This window comes from Cebus imitator, unplaced genomic scaffold, assembly GCF_001604975.1.
Source record: "Cebus imitator isolate Cc_AM_T3 unplaced genomic scaffold, Cebus_imitator-1.0 Scaffold152, whole genome shotgun sequence".
NCBI lineage: Eukaryota > Metazoa > Chordata > Mammalia > Primates > Cebidae > Cebus > Cebus imitator.
The window spans coordinates 407,369-429,674 of NW_016107467.1; the positions used below are offsets into that span (position 1 = coordinate 407,369).

Genomic DNA, 22,306 nt, shown 5'->3' on the forward strand with positions numbered 1-22,306 from the left:
ACATATGAATGAGAACATGAGATATTTGTCTTTTCATGCCTGGTTTCTCTCACTAAATATAATGTTCTCCAATTCCATCATGTTGTTGCCAATGGCAGAATTTCACTTTTTTGATGGCTGAATACTATTCCATTGTATACATGTACCACATAGTCTTTATTCATTCATCTGCTGATGGACACTTAGGTTGATACCATATCTTGGGTCTTGTGAATGGTACTGCAATAAACATGGAAGTGTAGATTATCTCTTCGACATACTGATTTCTTTTCTTTTGGATACATACCCGGCAGTGGGACTGCTGGGTCATGTGACAGTTCTTTTAGTCTTCTGAGGAACCTTCATACTGCTCTCCACAGTTGGCTGTGCTAATTTACATTTCCACTGTACGAGGGCTCCCCTTTCTCCACACCCTCACCAGCATTCACTATTACCAGTCTTTTGGATAGAAGCCATTTTAACTGGGGTAAGATTGGACATTTTTAAATAAACTCTCTCCCAGTCCTTTTGTTGGAAACAGAAGCAGATGAAAGAAAAGGAAGGAGCTGAGGATGGAGAAAGCAGAAAGTGGCACTCAGTGTCTACATGGGCACGGAGGGCAATGGGACTTGAGATCCTCATCCTCCAAGGGTTGGTGCAGAGAGGCTCCCTCGACTTTGGGATTGACAATGAATATGGCTGCTTCACACATGGGAAGGCCCTTACACGTCAATGTCACAATCACAACACTGTCTCATATGATTCTCCTATCAACCATATGTCAAGGCCTCGTGGGTGTCCCTGTAGGGGACATCTGCTCCCTTTCTGGTAAGAGCATCCCAGTTTCCCTCTAAAGATCCACCTGCCCCCAACTCTTCTGTGAAGTCCACTCAGGCAGGGCTGATTCCACATCCTGGCTTCAAAGATGGGCTTGTGACACAGGCTAGCCTATGAGAGTACTGCTTCTTCCTAGTCCTTGTGATTGGCCAGAAATGGAAAAGAGACCCCAAGTGGGACAATGAGAGTCAGCCCTGGGATTTTATCCCGGCTGCTGGGTGCCGACATTGGTAAAATTGCAGGACGTAAGACTGGGGCATATGAAGGCCACTTTGCCACCTCAGCTGGTAGATAATTAAACCAAAAATTAAATCAATGTAGGATAAAGCAAACTAATTCTGGTGGGGAGCATCGGATTGCTGATAAACCTGGAGCTGGATCTGCCAGAAACTGGCCCTACCAGTGAACTTCCCAGTCGTGAGATAAAAACATATTCTCTCTTTTTTTTTTTTTTTTGCTCAAATTAGGTTTCTGGTGGCTGGGTGTGGTGGCTCATGCCTGTAATCCCAGTACTTTGGGAGGCTGAGGCAGGCAGATCACTTGAGCCCAGAAGTTCAAGACAAACCTAGGCAACAGGGTAAAACCCCATCTCTACTAAAAATAAAAAATTAGCTGGGGGTGGTGGCACACACGTATAGTCTTAGCTACTTGGGAGGCTGAGGTGTGAGGTTCACCTCAGCCTGGGAGGTCAAGGCTGTGGTGAGCTGTGATGGTGCCACTGCACTCCAGCCTGGGTGATCGAGTGAAACTCTGTCTCAAAACAAAGAAAAAAATAAAGTAAACCAGTCAACCAAACAAAAAACACAAAAACAAATTAGGTTTCTGTCATTTGCTGCTAATCAAGATAAGACACATTTCCATTTTATTAATGAGTAAATAATTCAGAAAAACTGAATGACATAAGGATTTATCAGTAATTGGGACTCTAGACTGGGCAAACTAACTTACTGACCATCAAGCTATTAAAGGAGGACACTTATCCCCCAACCCTGAGCGGTGATCGGTATCATAGGCTTTCTATGTGGTCCATGTGAGACACATGCCTCAGGTGATGTGATCTTTTATGAGGTTCACAAACATTTCCCTCCCACCTTGACCTTAAATTACACATTAGACACTTACCAGAGTGGTCGCCTCTCTCCTCTCATTAAATGATAACTACATCTCAAAGGCAGGCTAGTCACAGGAGGGATATTATTGTATACACTCCAGAATATCTTTAAAAGAAAAACAAATACTTTGTTTAATATACCCAGTATTGATTTATTATGCTGCTAGATTATAAAATTAATGCATTAAAAAACATTTTTATTCTCATTGTTTTATCCATTCAAAATAGATTTTTCTCAGTCTCCCTTCTAATTCTCTGTTAGAAAATGTATACAACATTAAAGAATGCTGGACTTGGTGGCTCACGCCTGTAATCCCAGCACTTTGGGAGGCTGAGGCAGGCGGATCACTTGAGCCCAGGAGTTCAAGACCAGCCCGAACAATGCGGCGAGATCCCATCTTTACAAAAAATACAAAAAATTAGCTAGGCATGGTGGCACATGCCTGTAGTCCCAGCTACCAGCAGGTTGAGGTGGAAAGATAGCTTGAGCCTGGGAAGTCGAGGCTGCAGGTGAGCCAAGGTCTCACCACTGCATTCCAACCTGGATAACAGGAGTGAGACCCTGTCTCAAAAAACAAGCAAACACAACAACAAGTAACGACGTTCCTTGCTGATGCCGTGCCAAGTTCTATGTTTCAGGAAGCTATGGTTATTAAGCAAACATTCCTATGCAACATGTCCACACATAAAATCGGACAGGACTTTGCTAACGATTTTTGACAGCTAGATAGTATCTACTAAAGCCTTTAGTACTGAATATATGTACTGAACATATTTATTTAGTACTGAATATATGTACTGAACATATTTATAACTATTTCTTTATAATAGACCCTGTCTTCTCTCTAAGCCTGGAAGGAGTCAGTGATGCTGTGGCTTGGGGGTTGAGGGGTAAAGGAGATGGCAAAAAGAGAAACCTCCTTAGACACTCTGTTTCCCCCTTCTCTCTCTGCTGCTAAAGGAACAGGGAGCAGCTTAGGCGCTGAAGCAACAAGCTGCGTAAGATACACAGTGTGACAGACGGCATGTCTGTGTCTTCCCCAAATTCATATGCTGAAACCCTAACTACCAATAGGATGGGGTTAGCAGGTGGGGCCTCTGGGTAATCAGGTCACGAGGGTAACGCCACCATGACGGGCTTGGTGTTCTTATGAGAGGATGAAGAAAGCCAGCCCTCCCTCTGCCGCATGAAGGTACAAGGAGAGGGTGGCTATGTACAAACCAAAAGAGGCCCTCACCTGGATTTCCCCATGCTCGCACCCTGATCTCAGACTTCCAGACTCCAGAATTGTGAGAAGCAAGGGTTTGCTGCATAAACTGCCCAGTCTATGGTATTTGGTTCTAGTAGACTGAACTAAGACACAGGGCAACTGCTAAATAGAGATAGATTACACAAAAATAATAAAGTAATAGTAATAAAACAGGAAGAGTCTCAGCAAAGACAAGTGGTCTGGAGCTGTCCTCTGTGCCAGGCTTTGTTCTATAAACATTTCCACATTTATGCAACTTATCCTAATGACAGTCTTAGGAGGAGGTGTGATTGTTATCCTTGTTTTAAAGATAAGGACACCAGGCAAAGACAAACCTGCCCAAGAGTCACTGTTTGGTATGACCTTTAGAATTAGAATGAGGATTGAGGCTAAGAAGAAGAAAATGCTGCCCCATTTGTTTGGAGTAGGTCATAGAATTACTACGCTATGGATGCTATGCCCAGAATTACTGTGCAAACAAGAAATATTTTTCTGTGTGGTGAGGTAAGCATAGAGTGATCATCTGCATCTCCCAGTGGGTCTGAGGAAACCAGTATGAGTAAAAGAGCAATTAGAAAAATCAATCCTGGGGCTCATGAATTGAGTCACATGGGTGGGATGGAATTTTATCTATGCTGAACGATAAGCCTGCTGGGTTGTTCAAGCCTGTTTTGTGTTAAAAAAAAAAAAATAATAATAAAGCTGAATTAACTGCAAAGGTGGCAATGATGAACTATAAGATCAAATTGAAGGCAAAAACAAAAAAAACAAAAAAAACCATAGGATGATAGATATATTAATTGAGAATTTACCTTGGCACCCTCCTACTAAAGTGGTGCTAGCGCTGGGAGGAACACGCGTCTGCCTTTATGGCGGTACCTATCCTACAAATGCTTTGCTATCTGTGCCAATAATACTATTCCAATATTTCAGTTTCTGTCTGTGGTGTGAGGGTGGGTAGGCTGGGCTGGAATCTGAACCCAGACAATTTGATTCCCAAACCCCTGTTCCTAACCACTCAGCTATTTTCTTTGAAGATATTACCATATGTTTTTGGCACATCTTTCTCCAATCTTAGCAGCCAGGAATCAGATGGTGAAGCCACAGAAAGAGGACACCTGTTGAAGATGTTTTCCCCCCAGTAAGATGCACATAATTCCCGAGAGGCTGGTGGTTGTCAACTCCAGCCTGAGAACCCGGTTACAATGTGGCAATGAATGACCTCTGTAGAATTTATGCACAGAAATGAAGTTAAGATGAAAATCCCTGCCTAAGGTAAAACTAAGAGGACTTTGGTGCTGGCAAACTTCAAGTCTCCTTAAAGGCATCACAAACCAAAGTTCCTGCCATCATACCCCTGTCAAAGTTGTTAAATCTTGACTTTTTTTTTTTTTTTTTGAGATGGAGTCTCGCTCTGTTGCCCAGGCTGACAGTGGTGCAATCTCGGCTCACTGCAACCTCCACCTCCCAGGTTCAAGTGATTCTCCTGCCTCAGCCTCCTGAGTAGCTGGGATTATAGGCTTGTGCCACCACACAGGCTAATTTTTGTATTTTTAGTAGACATGGGGTTTCACCATGTTGGTCAGGCTGGTCTCGAATTCCTGACCTTGTGATCTGCCTGCCTCGACCTCCCAAAGTGCTGGGATTACAGGCATGAGCCACTGGGCTCAGCCAAATCTTGACTTTTTAACCTAGTATTTGAAGCACATTGAAAAAAATACAACAAAACACTTCTTCCATTTCAAAGATCAGAAAAACACTCTAAGGATCATGCTAAAGACTGGAGCTTTAGAAGCTTCTCTTGAAAACAAAAACAGACAACGGATTGATTCTGTTTGGCTTGGCAAATTTGACAGGAAGAGATTACAGCCCAAGAAGATCAGGGATAGACTTAACATATTCATTAAAGCAAATATTTGTACATTTGTGCTGAGCACAAAATAGGAGCGAAATATCCAGTCACACCATTTTTAAAAAGCATGTGCCATTAAACTGGTCTGTTTCCCTGATGCAAACCTCATCCAATGCGTAGAATATTTGTGAAGTATGTCTGCTGGTGAAATACCTACAGGAAGGAATCTAGTATTACTCAGCTTCTAAAAACCTCTTCCGCCCTTGCAAAAGTGAAAGGTCTGTTACAGTGGAAGCCTGGTGATTCAAGATTATACTCTCTGGAACACATCTTGAAAATGGAAACACTTAAATTTTACTACATATAAAACCTTACAAATAGATTTCAAAAGCCATTAGGCTTACAATTAATTCTGTCAGGCCTGCAAATAGAAGATTGCAGTAAAACTAAGCACAATGTTTATTAATGATGGTTAAATACTTTTTTTAAAAAGCCTTAATAATCACCCTAAGACTAGAAAAGGTATAAAAGTTGAGCATCATTCATTCAGTCAACATCTGTGACCATCAGTTGTGAACAGGGCACTGTGATGCCTTCGGGAACTGAGCTGAATGCAGGAGAATCAGCTTTGGACCACAGCAATCCACTCCTTGGGGGTATGTTCTGGAGCACCAATCTGGCACCTCTCCTTGAGAAACTGAGGCAGGGAAGGCACCTGTCCAGTGGAGTCTAATAGCTGGATTTAAGACCTAGGTTCTCAGGATAACCTTCACAGGCCATGTAGCCCTTGAAACCCAAGTTGCCTCCTCTGTATAAGGATACAGCTATTTCAATGGAAAATGTAATGATGAAATGCAAAGTGAAAGCACTTGCTAGGCCTAAGGAAGGAAGCAAAGTATGGTTAGACCCATTAATATGCTGACCATTTGACAAATCCCCGATCTATTAGTACTGATTGAGGCAATTATGCCCCACCTGACAGTCTTCTGCCAAATAGACAATCATTCATCACCAGGAAAGCTGGCAAATTTCCTAATGGAATGTTCTGAAGAAAAAAAATGCACTTGGAAATTCTTCAGAAGAAAAGATGCCATGTGCTGACAGACAACAAAGTGATACGTCTGTTTTGTAAAACAAATAAAAAACAAAACCACTTAGCAAATACACCTCAAAAAAAAAAAAAATCCAAGATGTATTCCAAGGTTGTGGCATGTGTAGCAGGAAAGTATTTTCAAAAAATAAAATAAATATTTTTGCTCATTAGGTATTACTGGTTGCCTGGGGTTTCTCACCAACTGAATCAGTGGTATTTATGTGCAGGGCCAACAGACGTCTGAACCGAGTAGGCTACTGAAGAGCTTAATGGATGTTTTTAACTCACAGCAGACACAAAAGCTGAAAGTGAAGTCCTTCTGACTTCCAAGAGCTAGGTACTTGAGAGAGAAATGGGTTTTCCTTTGAATTCCAAAAAGGGCTTGACTTAAAGAGAGCGCCCAACTGTGGAGCTGTGATCATAGAGTAGACAGATGTGACAGGATGTGAGGGTAATTTCCCACCACATAGAAAGTCAGTTAGGAAAAAACAAACTGAGTTTGGGGGTTAAAAGCATGAAGCGAGAGGAGAGTGGGGTTAAAATCCTAAAAGGATAGGAGAGAGCCCCACCCAAAGTTTGGGGAGCCCTAGAGCAAAGCAGTGTGGAACCTGCTTCCTGGTGCAGCCCATGAGGCTCCAAGACTCCCAGAGAAGACCCTCATTCCTACAGCGTTGGGCAATATGGCAGCCAGGTCTGAGAACAGCTGTGAAGGCAGGACCGTTATTCTTGTGGGTAGGCCTGCCACAACCTTATAAAGTTTCCCTCCTTCTGGTGGGGTAGGGGGAAGACAGCCAACATTTCCTAAATTCCCAATCTGAAGCTTAAAATTGCTAGAAAGCCTATGGACAGTAGGGCCTGGGGTCTGGATGTGGGTGTGCACAGTAGGGGGTCTTCATGACATGAGTTTGTAACAGGGCCAAAGGTGGTGGGCATGGCCCAAGGTCTGGAGGGGCCGGGGTATTTCTGCACATGCCTGCTCATGTGGAGAAGGAAAACAGAGTGGTCATTTTCCTCAAAAGGGACTGAAATTGGAAAAGACCCAGTTTCACAGATGAAGTGACTTAATTACCTTTAATTAACAAAGTCATATCTCACCCCCACCCCAATACACACACACAATGGCCCTCCACTGACAATGTGGAGGAACACAAACAATTTAACTTCAGTTACATTTCTGTATAACTGGGTTGTAGCTATAGATGTTGATCCTACTATGCATATAATGAATAAACTAAATGATGGATAAAGAATCTTGTTATACTTGATGTGAAGACTACGCTAGACAGAACTATGAGGTGGACCTGGCTACAGGTCTTTCTCTTTCTTTTCAGTGTTGGGTTTCTTCCTCTTTCCTCTCAGGCCCCTCCCTTCACCCAAGTGGTTCACTCCGGGTCATTCTATTACAGGACACCACCTACCATGGGCTGTCCTGTTGTGTCCTGGGCAGCAAGTACTTGGAATCAATCTTTCCATCATCCTCTAGGATCAATACTGACCTATAAAACCTCTTCATCTGAAGGAAGAGCCCTCATTTCCCAAGTGTTTGGAAAGCAATCTGCTGCCCTAACTTAATGACCCATAACTGCACAACCACAGTCAGGCAGCTTGAACTGCTGATATGAAATGAAGTCTTGATATCATTGACAGTACACAGGATAAGTTTGGCATATGCAGGGGTAACATTTTCTTAATTTTAATAGATTTTATATATATATATTCTTTGTGAAGACTTTCTGTTTATGATAAACAATGCTGAATTTCCACCTACAGAGGAAATATGAAGTTTGTTTTATGCAAATTTAAATAAAAAGTCAATTTATAAGAAATAATGGGTAGAACGTATAAGTGAGACAAGTGTTGCAAAATCTTGAAGGCAATACATCAAATAACAGATTTGAGACAGAGTGCTGTACAGGAATGAGTTTTCAGGGGTGGAATTTTTAGTCTTGTAGCAGGTAAGACAGAAAGAAACTATGGACAAAGGAGAGTTCTCTTGCAAATCACATCTGACAGGTAGCTCTTCATTCTTTAAGAGGTAAAATAGGGCTGGTTCAAAAGCTGTGTTCTGGTTTTTTTCCCCTCCTAGAGATGCGGGTCTTACTATGCTGCCCAGGCTGAACTCGAACTCCTGGGCTCATGCAATCCTCCCACCTCAGCTTCCTGAGTAGCTGGGATCACAGGCATGAGACAATGCGCCCAGCTAAAAGCCATTTTCTATCCTGCACTGCAACTGCTGAGGATGCAAAACTACAAGAGAAATGTGGAAAATCTGGACAGGTTCACAAAAGAGTAAAAGAATAAATAAGCACCTGGAAAACACACCTAGAGGTAAAATATAATTTTCCAAGAAAGGCAGGAAAGTAGAAATGAATTTAACTCTAGGCAGAGAGAATTACTATTGGGTGTGATGAAAGTATCCACATCAAAGGTTCCTAGGTCCAAAGAAGGCTGAGCCTCCTCCACACCTCAATTAGGGGGAGTAAAAGAAAGAACTGGACTCAAGTAGAGGGAGTTCCACTCCTAGAGACAAGGCATGATTGGCTCTTTCCACTGAATGCTTGAGCCACTTACCTCCAGCCTCAGTCTTCTCAGCTAATAGATGGGGTAACACTTCCTCTCCCAAACCCATCTACTTTGATTTGCAAAAGGGCCTCAAAGTATAAAAAGACACATATGACTTTATATAAGGTAATCATTAATATCACAGGTTTTTCAGTTTTCATCCAAACACATATGGGAGGAAAACATAAACATGATTGGAGAAGTGGGTTTTTTTTTTTTTTTTAGAGATGATGAAAAGTTGCTTTTTTTTTTTTTTTTTTTAGAGCTAATGGAGTGAGAGTAAACGAACTAATGTACAGGCCAAAGTGGTTGATGCCTATAATCCCAGCGCTTTGGGAGGTCAAGTTGGGAACACAGCCTGAGGCTGGAAATTCTATACTAGTCTGAGCAACATAGCAAGACCCCATCTCTACAAAAAATAAAATAGTTTAGCTGGGTGTGGTGGCACATGGCTGTAGTCCTAGATACTAGGGAGGAAGCTGGGGTGCAAGGATCTCTTGAGACCAGGAGTTTGAGGCTGCAGCGAGCTATGACTGCACCACTGCTCTCCTGCCTGGGTGACAGAGTGAGACCTTGTTTCCGAAGGAAAAAAAATCAATATACAATCCTAGAATAAAATAAAAAGACAGTGGGACAAAAACATCCTCAAATGGCTTGCAGGACAGTTCTTAAACACTAAGGACAATTTATCAGATGTTAAGGATACTCACAGGCTGAAATCTCAAAAGTCACTGATACATTAAGTATCTTTACATACAAAGAGGTGTTAGCGGTGGTGCAATCCAGAGTATAATCACTTGACATAAATAATCCAGAAGCCGAGGTATACAGTTGTCTGATACAAAATATGGCTGAAGAAAGCATGAAAAGATGTCTCAAGAGAAGTAGACAAATGACGGCAGATGACCTTACCATTATTATTGGGTACTTACTGTGGCTCTTTACCTCATTGTATCATTTCATTCTCACAACAGCATGAGAAAATCACCATCACAGTGATTCCCATCTTATATATGAGTAAACTGAGATTCAGACAGGTTAAGTAACTTGTCCATGCCAGTAAGCGTCTGCTATGGGACATGAACCAAGGCAGTGTGATGACCCTAGCCCACACCCTAGCCAGATAACTGATGGAGCTGAGGGGTAGAATTCACTAACACTTAAGTAAAAGCTGGCCACATCTGCTAAGAACTATATACCAGCTCATCTAACTTCCACTCAACCTTAGGGAGTAGGCACTATTACGACATCAGTTTTATAGATGAGAAACTGAGGGAGCAGAGACAGCTGAGACAGAAAGGAACTTCCTGATCCTTAGAGTAGTGTTTATGAGTCATTTTTTCACTGTTGCCCCCTTAGCCCTTAAAAGAACCCTTTTTCCTAATTACCCATGATGAAATTGTAATACCACAGAAATACCATATATATTTATGGACTGTATGGACTTCCATGCTTTGTAAATAGCAAGAATGAGATTTGTTCAATGATCTATTCCCCATGCAAAAATCACCCTTTGATCCCACTGAGAACGTGTGGCCTACAGAATCCTCACAGGAGCAGTCTGTTATGACTCAGGAACGTGGTTATTTATTTATAGAGTCTTGCTCTGTCGCCAGGCTGGAAGTGCAGTGGTGCGATATCCGCTCACTGCAATCTCCACCTCCTAGGCTCAAGCAATTCTTCTGCCTCAGCCTCCTGAGTAGCTGGGATTACAGGCATGTGCCACTGCATCCAGCTAATTTTTGTATTTTTAGTAGAGACTGGGTTTCACCATGTTGGCCAGTATGGTCTTAATCTCCTGACCTCGTGATCCACACGCCTCAGCCCCCCAAAGTGCTGGGATTACAGGCGTGAGCCACTGCGCCCAGCCCCAAGTGGTTCATTTATTAACTTCTCATTCATTCTTGTTTTTGGGGGAGTGTGTGTGTGTGTGTGTGTGTGTGTGTGTGTGTGTGTGTGTGTCAGAGTCCTGCTCTGTCACCCAGGCTGGAGTTCAGTGGTGTAATCTCAGCTCACTGTAACCTCCACCTCCTGGGTTAAAGTGATTCTCCTGCCTCAACCTCCCTAGTAGCTGGGACTACGAGTGCGTGCCACCACTCTAATACAGCTAATTTTTGTATTTTTAGTAGAGACTGGGTTTCACCATGTTGTTCAGGCTGGTCTTGAACTCCTGACCTCAAATGGTCCTCCCAAAGTGCTGGGATTACAGGCATATGCCACCATGCTCGGCCTCATTCATTCATTCAATCCTTCAATATTCATTGAGTGCAAGGGATCAGACACAATAATATAGTACTGCATGATTCCATTAATATAAAGTTCAGTAACAGAATGAATGCATGGTGGTAGAAATGAGAACAGTGGTTGCTTTGGGGGATGGGGGTTCAAGGGGCATGAAGAGACTTTTTGGTGTATGGGGAAGTTTTTCATCTTGATATGCGTGATGGTTGTGTGTGCGTACCCTCGTCAAAAGTTATACTTAAGAAATCTGCATTTACTGCATATAAATTATATCCCAATAAAGTACAGCTTCAAAGGAAGTATTTCCTAATATGTGCCTGCCTGGGTGTTTCAAATTGCTCTCTGAAGACCCTAAAATGCTGTATATTCAGAGGCTCTACCAAATGCCCTGGGTTATCTCGTGGAGTCAGAAAAACCAAGCCAATCCCCTCATCTGACTAGTGTCAGCCCTGGAACTGCTTGCATAGTCCTGATGGTTCAATGTCATGTAGGTTGGGAAAAGTCTAATGAGACTCTGAGAGCCTCTACATGAGGACAGGCCTTCAAATCAAGAGCTCTGAGGGTTGCAAAATGGCCGCTGGAAAGAGGTAACAAAAGTCCCTAAATCCACAGAAGAGGAGATGCACAGCGAGGCAACCCAGACTCTGAGCACGTTGGTTTCTCTGGACGGTGGCCCTCGTGCTGCCTTGCGGTGCTGCCTGTACTTGGCACTGCATAGCTATTCACAGCGGCACTGCTGCTCTGCTTCCCATACGCTTATGCCATTTCCCCAGCTACACCAGAAATGGCCCACAGTCAGGAGTGTGTCTTCACAGCCAGCTAACTGCCCTTGGTAGCCACACGCAGCACCTTACATTCAGATTCCTGGGACTTTGTAACTATGCATGCCAAATTTTTGAACCAGATACTGAGACAACAGCCTGAAAAAAAAAAATGGATCTCTGTGCTACTTCTGCACGTAAGAGGCTGCCTAAGAGACACAATCTAGATGCTGATCTATTGGAATTTCTAAGACATTAAAAGATTTAGGGATACAACAGGAAAGCTATTTAAAACCCATCCCTTCTAGAAAATTCATGGACATATGGTCAATGCAACTCTGAAGCAGCCTGAAAAGCCTTATTCTATCTGCACCAGCACATTAAACTAGAAGACAGGAGAAAATGGATAGAATCTGCTTTTGAAGAAAAGAGAAATGGGATCAACTCAATCTATCAGGTTTTTTTTCTTTTTTGAGACAGTGTCTTGCTCTGCTGTCTAGGCTGGAATGCAGTGGTGTGAATACAGCTCACTTCAGCATTGAACTCCTAGGCTCAAATGATTGCCATGCCTCAGCCTCCCAAATAGCTGGGACCATAGGTGTGTGCCACCAGGCCCAGTTAATTTTTAAAGAAATTGTTTGTAGAGATGGGGGTCTTTGTTGCCCAGGCTATTCTGGAAATCCTAGGCTCAAGCAATCCTCCCACTTCGGCCTCCCAAAGTGCCAGGATTTCAGGCATAAGCCACTGGCCAGTTGTGTTTTTTCAATGTTCACCCTCAGAGTTGGATAGAGAAAGAACAAATAAAACTAAGAGCTTGCATTCATTGAGAATCTGCTATGTATTAGGTATTCCGCTAAGTATGGTATAAACATAATCTTATTCAATCCTCACAGTAACCCATGAAGGTAGGTGCTGCCATTATACTAATTGCACAGAAATAAAAGGGGTTTCATGCCTAATTTAGAATGATGGAATTGGGAGATGAAGTAGGAGACCAAGCAGAGACTCTCCACCTTCATGCTCCACACTATCCTGCTCTCCCTATGTGACCTCTGAATCTTTAATAACCCTGCAGGGAAGGCACAATTGCCTGTCACTGATGGGGAACAGAGGCACAGAGAGGCAGTTGTGAGCTGGAGTTTGAACAGGGACACAGATAAAGGTCTTAAAAACCTTTGCTCAACCTTACACAGCAGTCTGCCTTTCATGTGGGTCTATGAAAGGTTTAGGTAGTAAACAAAGGTTGAACAGGTTGTCAAGAGAAAAGCAAAGGTCACCTGATTGTGTGCTCAGCTGGCCCTGGGGTGGACTTGGTCAAGGGTAGTTGTGCCAACCTGGACCCGAGAGCCAACTCCAGAGCAGAACCCTGGACAGTGGCTGCCAGCATAACAGATTTCAAGGTGGGCGATTAGGTGTCCGAGATGTGCCATGTTAATCCGGTTCATCCCTCTCTTGATCTTACCTGTACTGTCTGTACTGTGTAGATTTTCTTCAGATTGGATGCGCACTCAGCTGCCGTGGCACCGGGGAGGGATCTAGGCAAGCAGGAGCAGGACAAACACACAAACAAAACAGTCAGTGCTCACGAAACAGCCCACAGTAGAATCTTTCAGGTCTTCCTAAAAGTCAGGTCTCAAAGCCCAGGACTGGACATTTTGGGGATGCTCATTAGAATTTAAAAAGTGAAATTCCTACTTTGTGAAGTCATGTGTTTGTGTCTCCTAAAAATCAGCATATTTATTCTTGGAAATTTAATAGAAAAAAGCCCAGTAACTATGGATTAATAAGAAAGGGAATGGACACCTTAAGATCACATTTTAAAACATACCAAAATAACCTAGTGCTAACCACGCATTTTCTCTAGGACTTTAGAGGAGAAACTGCCTGTTGTACAGGTGACAATAAAAATGCAGTGTCCTGACCTAGTGACATGTTTGAAAAGTTGTTAGCAATCTAGTGGCGAATATTCAAGCACGCTTGAGAAACAGGGTGACCATTTGCCTACTTTAAGAAAAGTCAACTCTGGTTTCATATGAATTTGCATGTTACCAAAACACTTGCCTTTAGAAAATACTTGCAGTTCTTTTCTCCGGCTGATTTAATCAGCTCAGCTGAACTTTGTGGTCAGACTGCATTAATCTTTAGTTTGCTATATGTTCCACTAGATGGCAACATACTACAGGTTTAGTCACCAGACACACTATGCAATTTAACTGGCTTTACCAAGCACCATTGCCTGGGATGGTAAAATGACCTGGTCCCATCAAACCTTAGGAGTTCAAGACTCTCAATTCCTGCTACCTTTTTTTTCTCCCTATATTGAATTAGCAGTTCATGCTCAAAAATGTTGGGGTACATTTATGTCAGCCTAAGATTACATATCGCCCCCAAAATAATGCTTGAAAGCCCACATCTGGTTCTTGGTGAGAAATAAGCAGCTTGCTGAGAGGAGAAAGTACCTTAATCCCAGCTGACCCACGAGGATCTGGAATCTATAAAAGCAATGCTCTTTACCAGACACTGACCCCTGAGACATTGTCCCCAAGGACCCTCAGTATGTTGTACTTCCTGGACAGTTGCTAAACTGCTGCAGACCACAGATGTACACAAAACTCACAGGAGCCCAGAGGTGGGGGCGATGCCAAAGGCCCATGCCCAGGTTGGGGAAAGCTCAGCAAGGACTACAGTCCTTGAACTATGAACCAGTGAATGCTCCCTAGGAGTCGAACCTGAATATCAAAAATGCATTTCTGGCCAGCCACAGTGGCTCATGCCTGTAATCCCAGTACTTTGGGAGGTTGAGGCAGATGGATCACTTGAGGACAGGAGTTTGAGACCAGCTTGGCCAACATGGTGAAACCCCACCTCTACTAAAAATATTAATATGAAAATGACCCAGAAGCAATGGTGCTTGCCTGTAGTCCCTGCTACTCAGGAGGCTGAGGCACTAGAACCACCTGAACGCAAGGTCGGGCCACTGCACTCCACTCCAGCCTGGATGACAGAGCGCGGCTCTGTCTGGAAAAAACAAAAAAAAATTAATTTCTGAATACAGCTTCCTTATCAGAAGGTCACTAAGGAAGCACAATCACAGACTAGTTTGAGGGAAAACAAGGGACTTCCACTGGGCAGGTGCAGCGCAATAAAGAAATCCACTGTGAAGCACTGAATTTACAACTAAATTTGCTGGCCACTGTTTTTAGAAAAGCAAATCCACATTAACCGCCATGTGCATTTTGTTGTTGTCAGACTTTAAGGCTAAAATAACTATGTCAAAGAGTGTGGCAAAGAATGAAGTCCTCAATCAATACCGTGCCAATGACAGTTCATGCCTGGGCCCCTGATGAAATATGTCAGTTCATGTGGATTGACCGGCCTGTAGTTACTGAAGTATCAAATTGGATAGATATTAATTTGGCTATTTAATGTAGGTGTGTATGTCTTCTTCAACTTTATTTTTTTAATGAGGGAAACAACTTTGAAAATCTTAAACATTTTCTGAATAGACTGTTAGCATGAAAAAGCTATCATTTTTACATTAAAATCTGACTTTTCTTTTTTTTAACTGACTGCTCCACTACATATGCCCACATTCCTAGACTCCCCCAAAGCACACAGGAGAGTAAACACAGGGCTTCTTCCGCACGTGTGTGAGTGTGTGTGTGTGTGTTTGTGTGTGTGTGTCTGTGTTGGGATTCTAGGGCCCAAAAAAGGAAATACACTTTGCATTTTTTTCATTCAAAAAACTGTATATTTCAAAAAATTTTTAACTAATCTTTACAGCTTACTTCAATTTAAAATGGCTTAGAATGAGTATAATTTGAATGTTTGCTTCATACAGTATTGTATCAATTTTAAGCAAATACAATGTGAGGATAATACCATTTAACCTAGACCAAAAAATCACTGATGAGCATTTGTTATATATGGCTCTTTTTAAATGCCTGTGTCTCCACAGTCTGGTATTCTACTCGTATTCCACTGCAGGAGGTAATTGTACAAAGTTATGTAGGTCCCCTCAGTTTCATTATCCAGGTGTTTTGAAGAAATTACGTTTCTAGAGGCCCTAAAAAGACTCTAGAATCAAATAGTAACTAGGAAGTGCTTATTAGTGTAACACAACAGCGTCAACAACTAACACGTAGTTACGGTGCTGAAGACTTGCTAGCGTGCTGAGCCTCTGACCTCCGTTGCAGTACTGAATCCCTGCCACTGTTTATGCAGCTGTCAATATTATTTATCACCATTTTACAGCTGAGTAGGCTGGTGCCTAGAAAGGTCTGGGAACTTGCCCATGGCCACAGATATGTGATTTGAATACAGGTGACCCATCTGTGATTTCCTGCTTTTCACCCCTCACTGCTCAGCTGCCCATCCAAGCCATATATACACCTGCATTTTTTAATGGAGTTTTACAGTTGACTCTTTTGGTATGTTCTCAGCAAGGCCACCATTTTTGCTGAATCCCATTTTTCTGGGGGCGGACAAGGTCTCACTCTTGTTGCCCAGGCTGGAGTGCAGTGGCACAATCATAGCTCAATGTATTCTCGATCTGTTGGGCTCAGGCAAACCTTCTGCCTCAGCCTCCCAGCTGAGACTACAGGTGTATGCCACCACAGCCAGCTAATTATTGTATTTTTTTTGTAGAGGCAGGGTCTCGCTATGTTGCCCAGGCTGGTCTCAGACTCTTGGCCTCAAGTGATCCCACTGTCTTAGACCCCCAAAGTGCTGAGATTACAGGAGTGAGCCACAACCTCTGGGCCTGAATACCATTTTCAATACAAGACTGTATCTATATAATATTCTGAGAAGAAACAATATTAAAATAGTTTTTCCAATGGAGCAGGGTACAGAAGATCTTCACAAAAACCAAAAGGATCACACTCGACAATAGCTCTATTTTAACAGACAAACACGTGATGATACTGATGTATTGGGATTTGAAAGGAGATATGGGCCGGGTGTGGTGGCTCATGCCTGTTAATCCCTGTACTTTGGGAGGCTGAGGCAGGTGGATTACCTGAGGTCAGGAGTTCGAGACCAGCCTGGCCACCATGATGAAACCCCGTCTTTACTAAAAATACAAAAAATTAGCTGGGCATGGTGGTGTGTACCTGTAATCCCAGCTACTCAGGAGACTGAGATAGGAGAATTGCTTGAACCTGGGAGGCAGAGGTTAGAATGAGCCAAGATCGCATCACTGCACTTCAGCCCGGGCAACACGAGAAAAACTCCATCTCCAAATAAATAAATAAATAAATAAATAAATAAATAAATAAATAAATAAGAAAGGAGGATGTCAGGCTCCATGGAAACTCAGTTTCCTAATTTCTTCATGGAGGAGGGTGATTCCATGCTCTTAAAGATTCTCTCCAGCTGCTGGGCACCTTTCTGAATATTCAGGGTTCAAAGTAGCAAAACAGGGTTGTCGGAAGTACTGATGGTAGTAAGCAGTTGGTTTGGCTGGTCAGCAGAAGGCATGGCATCGTTTTGAGAGCCAAATCTGATTCCAGCAGTCACTGAAAAACACCAATGTGCCTAAACCTCATACCTGAACTTCATACTTGCTTAACAAGCAAAATTGGGCCATATCCACAGAATCAATTTAAAAAGAGCAAAAAACCCGAGATTTTTAAACGATCTGCCCTGTAAACAGGTTCAGTCTGTTCTGAACTTGCTGATTGAAAATTGAACCGCAGCTGTATCATCTACGGTTACTTTTTCTTAAAGTAGCAGTGCAAGCTGTTCGTGGCAATGCTGCAGGCTTGGCAACCGGCAGCCACACCTCTCTTCCCTGTCACCCCAGTAGACACTTGTAGCAACTGACAGTAAATGTTTGTAATGCATGTTGAAGAAGGAAACATTCACTGGTATCACATATACAGTATATTATCATAGCTTTAAAAATCTTTATCTTTCATTCATGTTACAAACCTTCCCTCCCCAGCAGAACCCTAGTCCCAACCCTGTCTCTGCGGACCAGAAGTGCTCATCTATCTGAGGGTGATGTTGCTCCCCAGAAGAGATTTGGCAATATCTGAAGACAATTTTGGTTGTCAAAACTGAGGATGTGCTGCTGGCATGTGGTGGGTAGAAGCCTGTGGTGCTGCTGAACATCCCACAGTATGCGGGACAGCCCTCACAACAGAGAATAATCGCCCCAGGATGTCCATGGTGCCCACGCACCCTGCTGGCAACATGTAACAAAGAGTCTCTGAATATTCAGAGGGGATTTAAAATGTATTCAATCAACAAAAATGCTTTATACACCTCTTATGGCTGCTGAAGATACAATGGTGATCATTCTAGAAAAATACATTTTCCCATGGAGTTTATGTTTTAGGACCAAAATCCCTCCTCTTGGAAATTCCCCAAGCTCCCAAAGGCAAAGAAACAATGTTCATATCATCTTTTTATTCTCCTGGGACATAGAATATGGGAAAGAAAGCTGAGAGAGGAACATACATGCTAATAATGACCATTCCTAGTGTAAGATGAAGCCAGAGCTATAGAAAATCACAGAACCCAGGAATCAGGACACTGGTTCGGAATTTTCTGAATCATACGCTACCTTCCCACAGTATACAACTAGAGTTGAGAACACAGCAATGGAACAATAAATGCTCCCCTCGATGGATGAGGTTAGCAAATTTATATTGTTCCACCAGGAGTTTTCTCTTTAATAATATTAATGTAATAATTGCTTCCTTTTATTAAGCATGTATTATATGAAAGGGTTGTGCAGATATTACCTCTAATTCTTACAGCAATCCCGTCAGGTTGTTTTCATTATCCCCACTTCACAGATTAGAAAACTGAGGCTCAGTGAACTTGTTTTTAAGTAGCAGGTCTGGGTTCTTCACCTGGTCTATCTGGCTTTAAGGCCCATGACCTTCCCTTTAAACTAGGCTGACTCCTAGTAATAACTGAGCAGTCATTGCCAGCATAGGTATCCTATAGCACATCTTGTATCAAATCCCTCCTTGGGCCCACCTACTGTTCCTGCCTGCCATTCCTGCTTCCCCACCATACATCTAGCAATACTGCTGGCAAGGCACAGAAGTAGAGATGCAGGAGAAGGCTAGATGCCACTAGAATCCCTGGCAATAAAGACACCCCAAAATGTAATACAAATAACATGATTCAAGAAGTGAAGTGCTTGAAAGCATTTTATCCTGTTTCTTATTCTAGAAATGCTGAGACCCCAATAATTGAAAGACCACATACCATGTTGTACATGCATACATGATCTCCTTTTATCTGCATTAAAACACCTCAGGTAAATAATAGTTGCAACCTCACTTTAAAAATAGGCAAAGTAGGTCTGAAGGTGATAAGGTAACTTGCCCAAATATACACCATCAGTTAGTGGGAGATCTGGGACTTGAACCAAAGGCTACCTGACAACCATGCCCTTAGTCTTTAGCCTAAACAGCTCCTGCATGACCAATATTTGGCCTGGCACCATCATAAACACACTATGCACGAAATATGGTCCCAGCTGTCCGCAGCTTACAATCCTCCATTCAGACTTTCCAAATATGCCTTTCCCATTAAACCCCATTTTTAAAGATGTAATTGCTACAGCCTAAGCTCATTAAGAAAGTTCATGGGGACAGAGGTCTCTGTAAATACCTAAGGAAATTATCTTAACTATTGCCTGGCTATCTTTTATCAGGCCATAGCACCACTTAAGATCATACGTATACCTAGAGATGCTTCTTACAAAGCAAAGAAGCTGAAAAGGTTTCTTCAAATCCTGCCTGCATCTTTGCCACTCAAAGTGCAACCAGGCAATGGGTAGCAACACCTGGGAGCTTGTTAGAGTGGCTGTCTCCAAGTCCCCATGAGACCCGCTAAACCCTAGGTGATTTGTATGTACATTAAAATTTGACACATGCTGGCCTATGTCATCTAAATCAAGTCACCATAAGAAATGCTAGCTTGGAAAGTAAACTCTAATAAACTACAGCATCACAAGACAAATGTAAAAATCACCATTGTCACAAATGCATTTGTCAACACCCAAAGACATGAAGAAGAGGTGATCCTTAAATATAAAGGATAGTTCTGTAAAAGCACTTAAATATGGGTCTTCAGGCAAGGGCTCTCTTCTTTCCTCAGCAAATTCTGAAGCAAGGAGTCCTTGGCTTAATCATCTCCCATGAAACTGGCTCTTGGTTTCCTTATTTGTAAAATTAAGTGGTAGACCCTGACAACCTCTTAAGTCCTGTCTGGCTCTGATATTTTAGAAAATAAGATACGAGAGAATTGTGTCCCATCCATGTTCATGTTCACAGGAAATCAGTGTGTGGTAGGGTCAGGGACACCAGGGCCTGGAGTCATACAGTCCTAATTCAAATCCCGTTTCTGTTCTATATTGCTGTGTGACCTCAGGCAAGTTACTTCTCTGGGCCTCAATTTTCTCATATGTAAAATGTTGCTGACATAGCCTAATTAAATACTGTGAGAATACTGTGGATAATTATGTGCAGTATCCAGTCCAGTGCTTAACACAAAGGAGTAAATCGCAAGTTCATATTTACAAGTTAAAGTGGGGAAAGATGTCTGAAACATTATACGATACAGTGTATCCAACTACTGGATACACATGCCCAATACACAGGCACAATAAATGTTTGCTGAAAAAACCAACGATGACAATATTCCATCTTACGTGAGAGATCATTTTGTTTCAGACAAGAAAACCCAGTTTAAAGAGGAAGACTTAAAAGGCAGACTACATCTCCGAAACGCCGGTCTTCCTGTTGGATTTACAACATCGGGCTCAGCTGTCAGAGGGAAAATTTGCACAGCCCAGTTACATGATTAAGTATGCCCCTCGTATGCCATTCACTCCATTAAAGATGATTTCATTTTAATCACTTTTAGATAGATCTGTGGCTTGCGGCTACAGCAGCTTCCTGTCTGATCAAGAGTCGCATACAAAAATGGTCCAGGCCCTATTACTGACAGTTAATAATGCATCTACTGAAAATATCTACACCATTTAAAGGTTTTATTTCTGCATGTTTATTTGATTTTGATTTCTTCCTGCTTTCCTATGGTCACTCCTAGTCTATCTTACAGCTCTTTGACAGTAGCAAGTGGGGCTCCTTTCAACTTGAGATATATTAATCCTTTAGTACATGTAGGAAGAGTAGAGAATTACAGCAGTGTTAGAGTTGACAACGAAATTAAGAAAGACCAAGTTTTGAACTATCCACATGCCAGATCACGAAACTGTTGCCATGTTCCCTGGGTTTGGAAGTAAATGGTCTCTCTAATATTAAAAGCAGAAATGTTTTTGAGCAGCTAGTACCAGGTAAGGACCAGAAACGCTTCTGACTGAGGATGTTTAAGGCCCTCATACCTTTCTGCAAGAAGCAGCCAGCGACCTGAGGTGGAAGGATGGAAGTACCCTATGTCAGGGCCTTGCCCTGCCAGATGTTCTCAGAGGAACTTTACCTCTTACGAAAAATAAAATCCTGGGCCATTTAGAGTTTATGGGTTCAGGAGGGCAAGAGTGGGAAAAAAGCAAATTTCAGATGCCGGCCACTCTCTCCCAGCCAATCATGGCCCTTCCATACAGTCTCCACCCCAATCTCGTCCCAGTAGGCACTCTATGAATAAGGATAATTTGGGGGTCCCTTTTGTCAAGCTCAGCCCTACCTTCCCATATCAGATTTATTATTATGGACCACACCAATGGAATGTATTTTGAAGTACTGCACCCTTTGGGTGGGTCCCTCTAGAACTCAACATCTCTCAGAATTCTTTACTGACACTATTGAAACATTCAGCATGTGCAATATCCCTCCTGTGAGGGCAAGACCCAAGGTGTAGTCATCTTTGCAATCTTATAACCTGGAACTGTGGCTGGTTAATAATATGCTCAATTGATATGATCGATAGATAAAGCGGTAACTCTGGATATCTACAGCATTTGTTACAAATCTACCTTTTATCCCAGAGGTCTGAATGAGTAGGTCTGGGGGAGGGTGGGGAGCCTGTATTGTAACAAGCACAGCCAGGTGATTCTGATGGGTGGATGAGGGAATAAAATTTGGGGAAACACAGGCTCAGTGGAGCTAAACCATGATTGGGTGGGGTTGGTGACAGGTGTATATGATGGCTCACCTCTCTGATCAAAAACAAAACTCTTCAAATACTTGTTCAGCACCTATTTTGTACCAGGCGCTGTAATGTGCATTCCCTGGAGTCACAGACGTGAAGCAGTTAGATCTATCCAAGGACAAGGCCAGTAGTCTGATGTGACCAGGGAGAGTGGACAGACTGAGTGGTGTTGCGGAGTTGGGGAGTGATAAGGTTAAAAAGAGGTGGGTTTTGGCTGGGCACCTCTAATCCCAGCACTTTGGGAGGCTGAGGTGAGAGAACCCCTTGAGTCCAGGTGTTCAAGACCAGCCTGGGCAACATAGTGAGACCCTGTTTCTACAAAAAATACAAAAATTAGCTGGGTGTGGTGGCACATGCCTGTTGTCCCAGCTACTTTGGAGGCTGAGGTGGAAGGACTGCTTGAGCCCAGGAGGAAGAAACTGCAGTGAGCCATGATTGCGCCATCACACTCCAGCCTGGGCAACAGAGAGCCTTCTCAAAAAA

The 22,306-nt window shown here is 42.7% G+C and overlaps 1 protein-coding gene across 7 annotated transcripts in view; it reads right to left on the reverse strand.

Moving 5' to 3' along the window:
- Positions 1–22,306, reverse strand: part of EIF4E3 (eukaryotic translation initiation factor 4E family member 3) — a 73,060-nt gene that overhangs the window by 16,553 nt on the left and 34,201 nt on the right. For all 7 annotated transcript variants that reach the window (XM_037743761.1, XM_037743762.1, XM_017543304.2 and 4 more), the window contains 2 exons: positions 13,149–13,221; positions 1,939–2,033 (listed from right to left, as the gene is read on the reverse strand). In XM_037743761.1, the coding sequence (XP_037599689.1) occupies positions 1,939–1,964 (26 nt within the window). In that variant the 5' untranslated portion in view covers positions 1,965–2,033; positions 13,149–13,221. The remainder of the gene's footprint in view (positions 1–1,938; positions 2,034–13,148; positions 13,222–22,306) is intronic.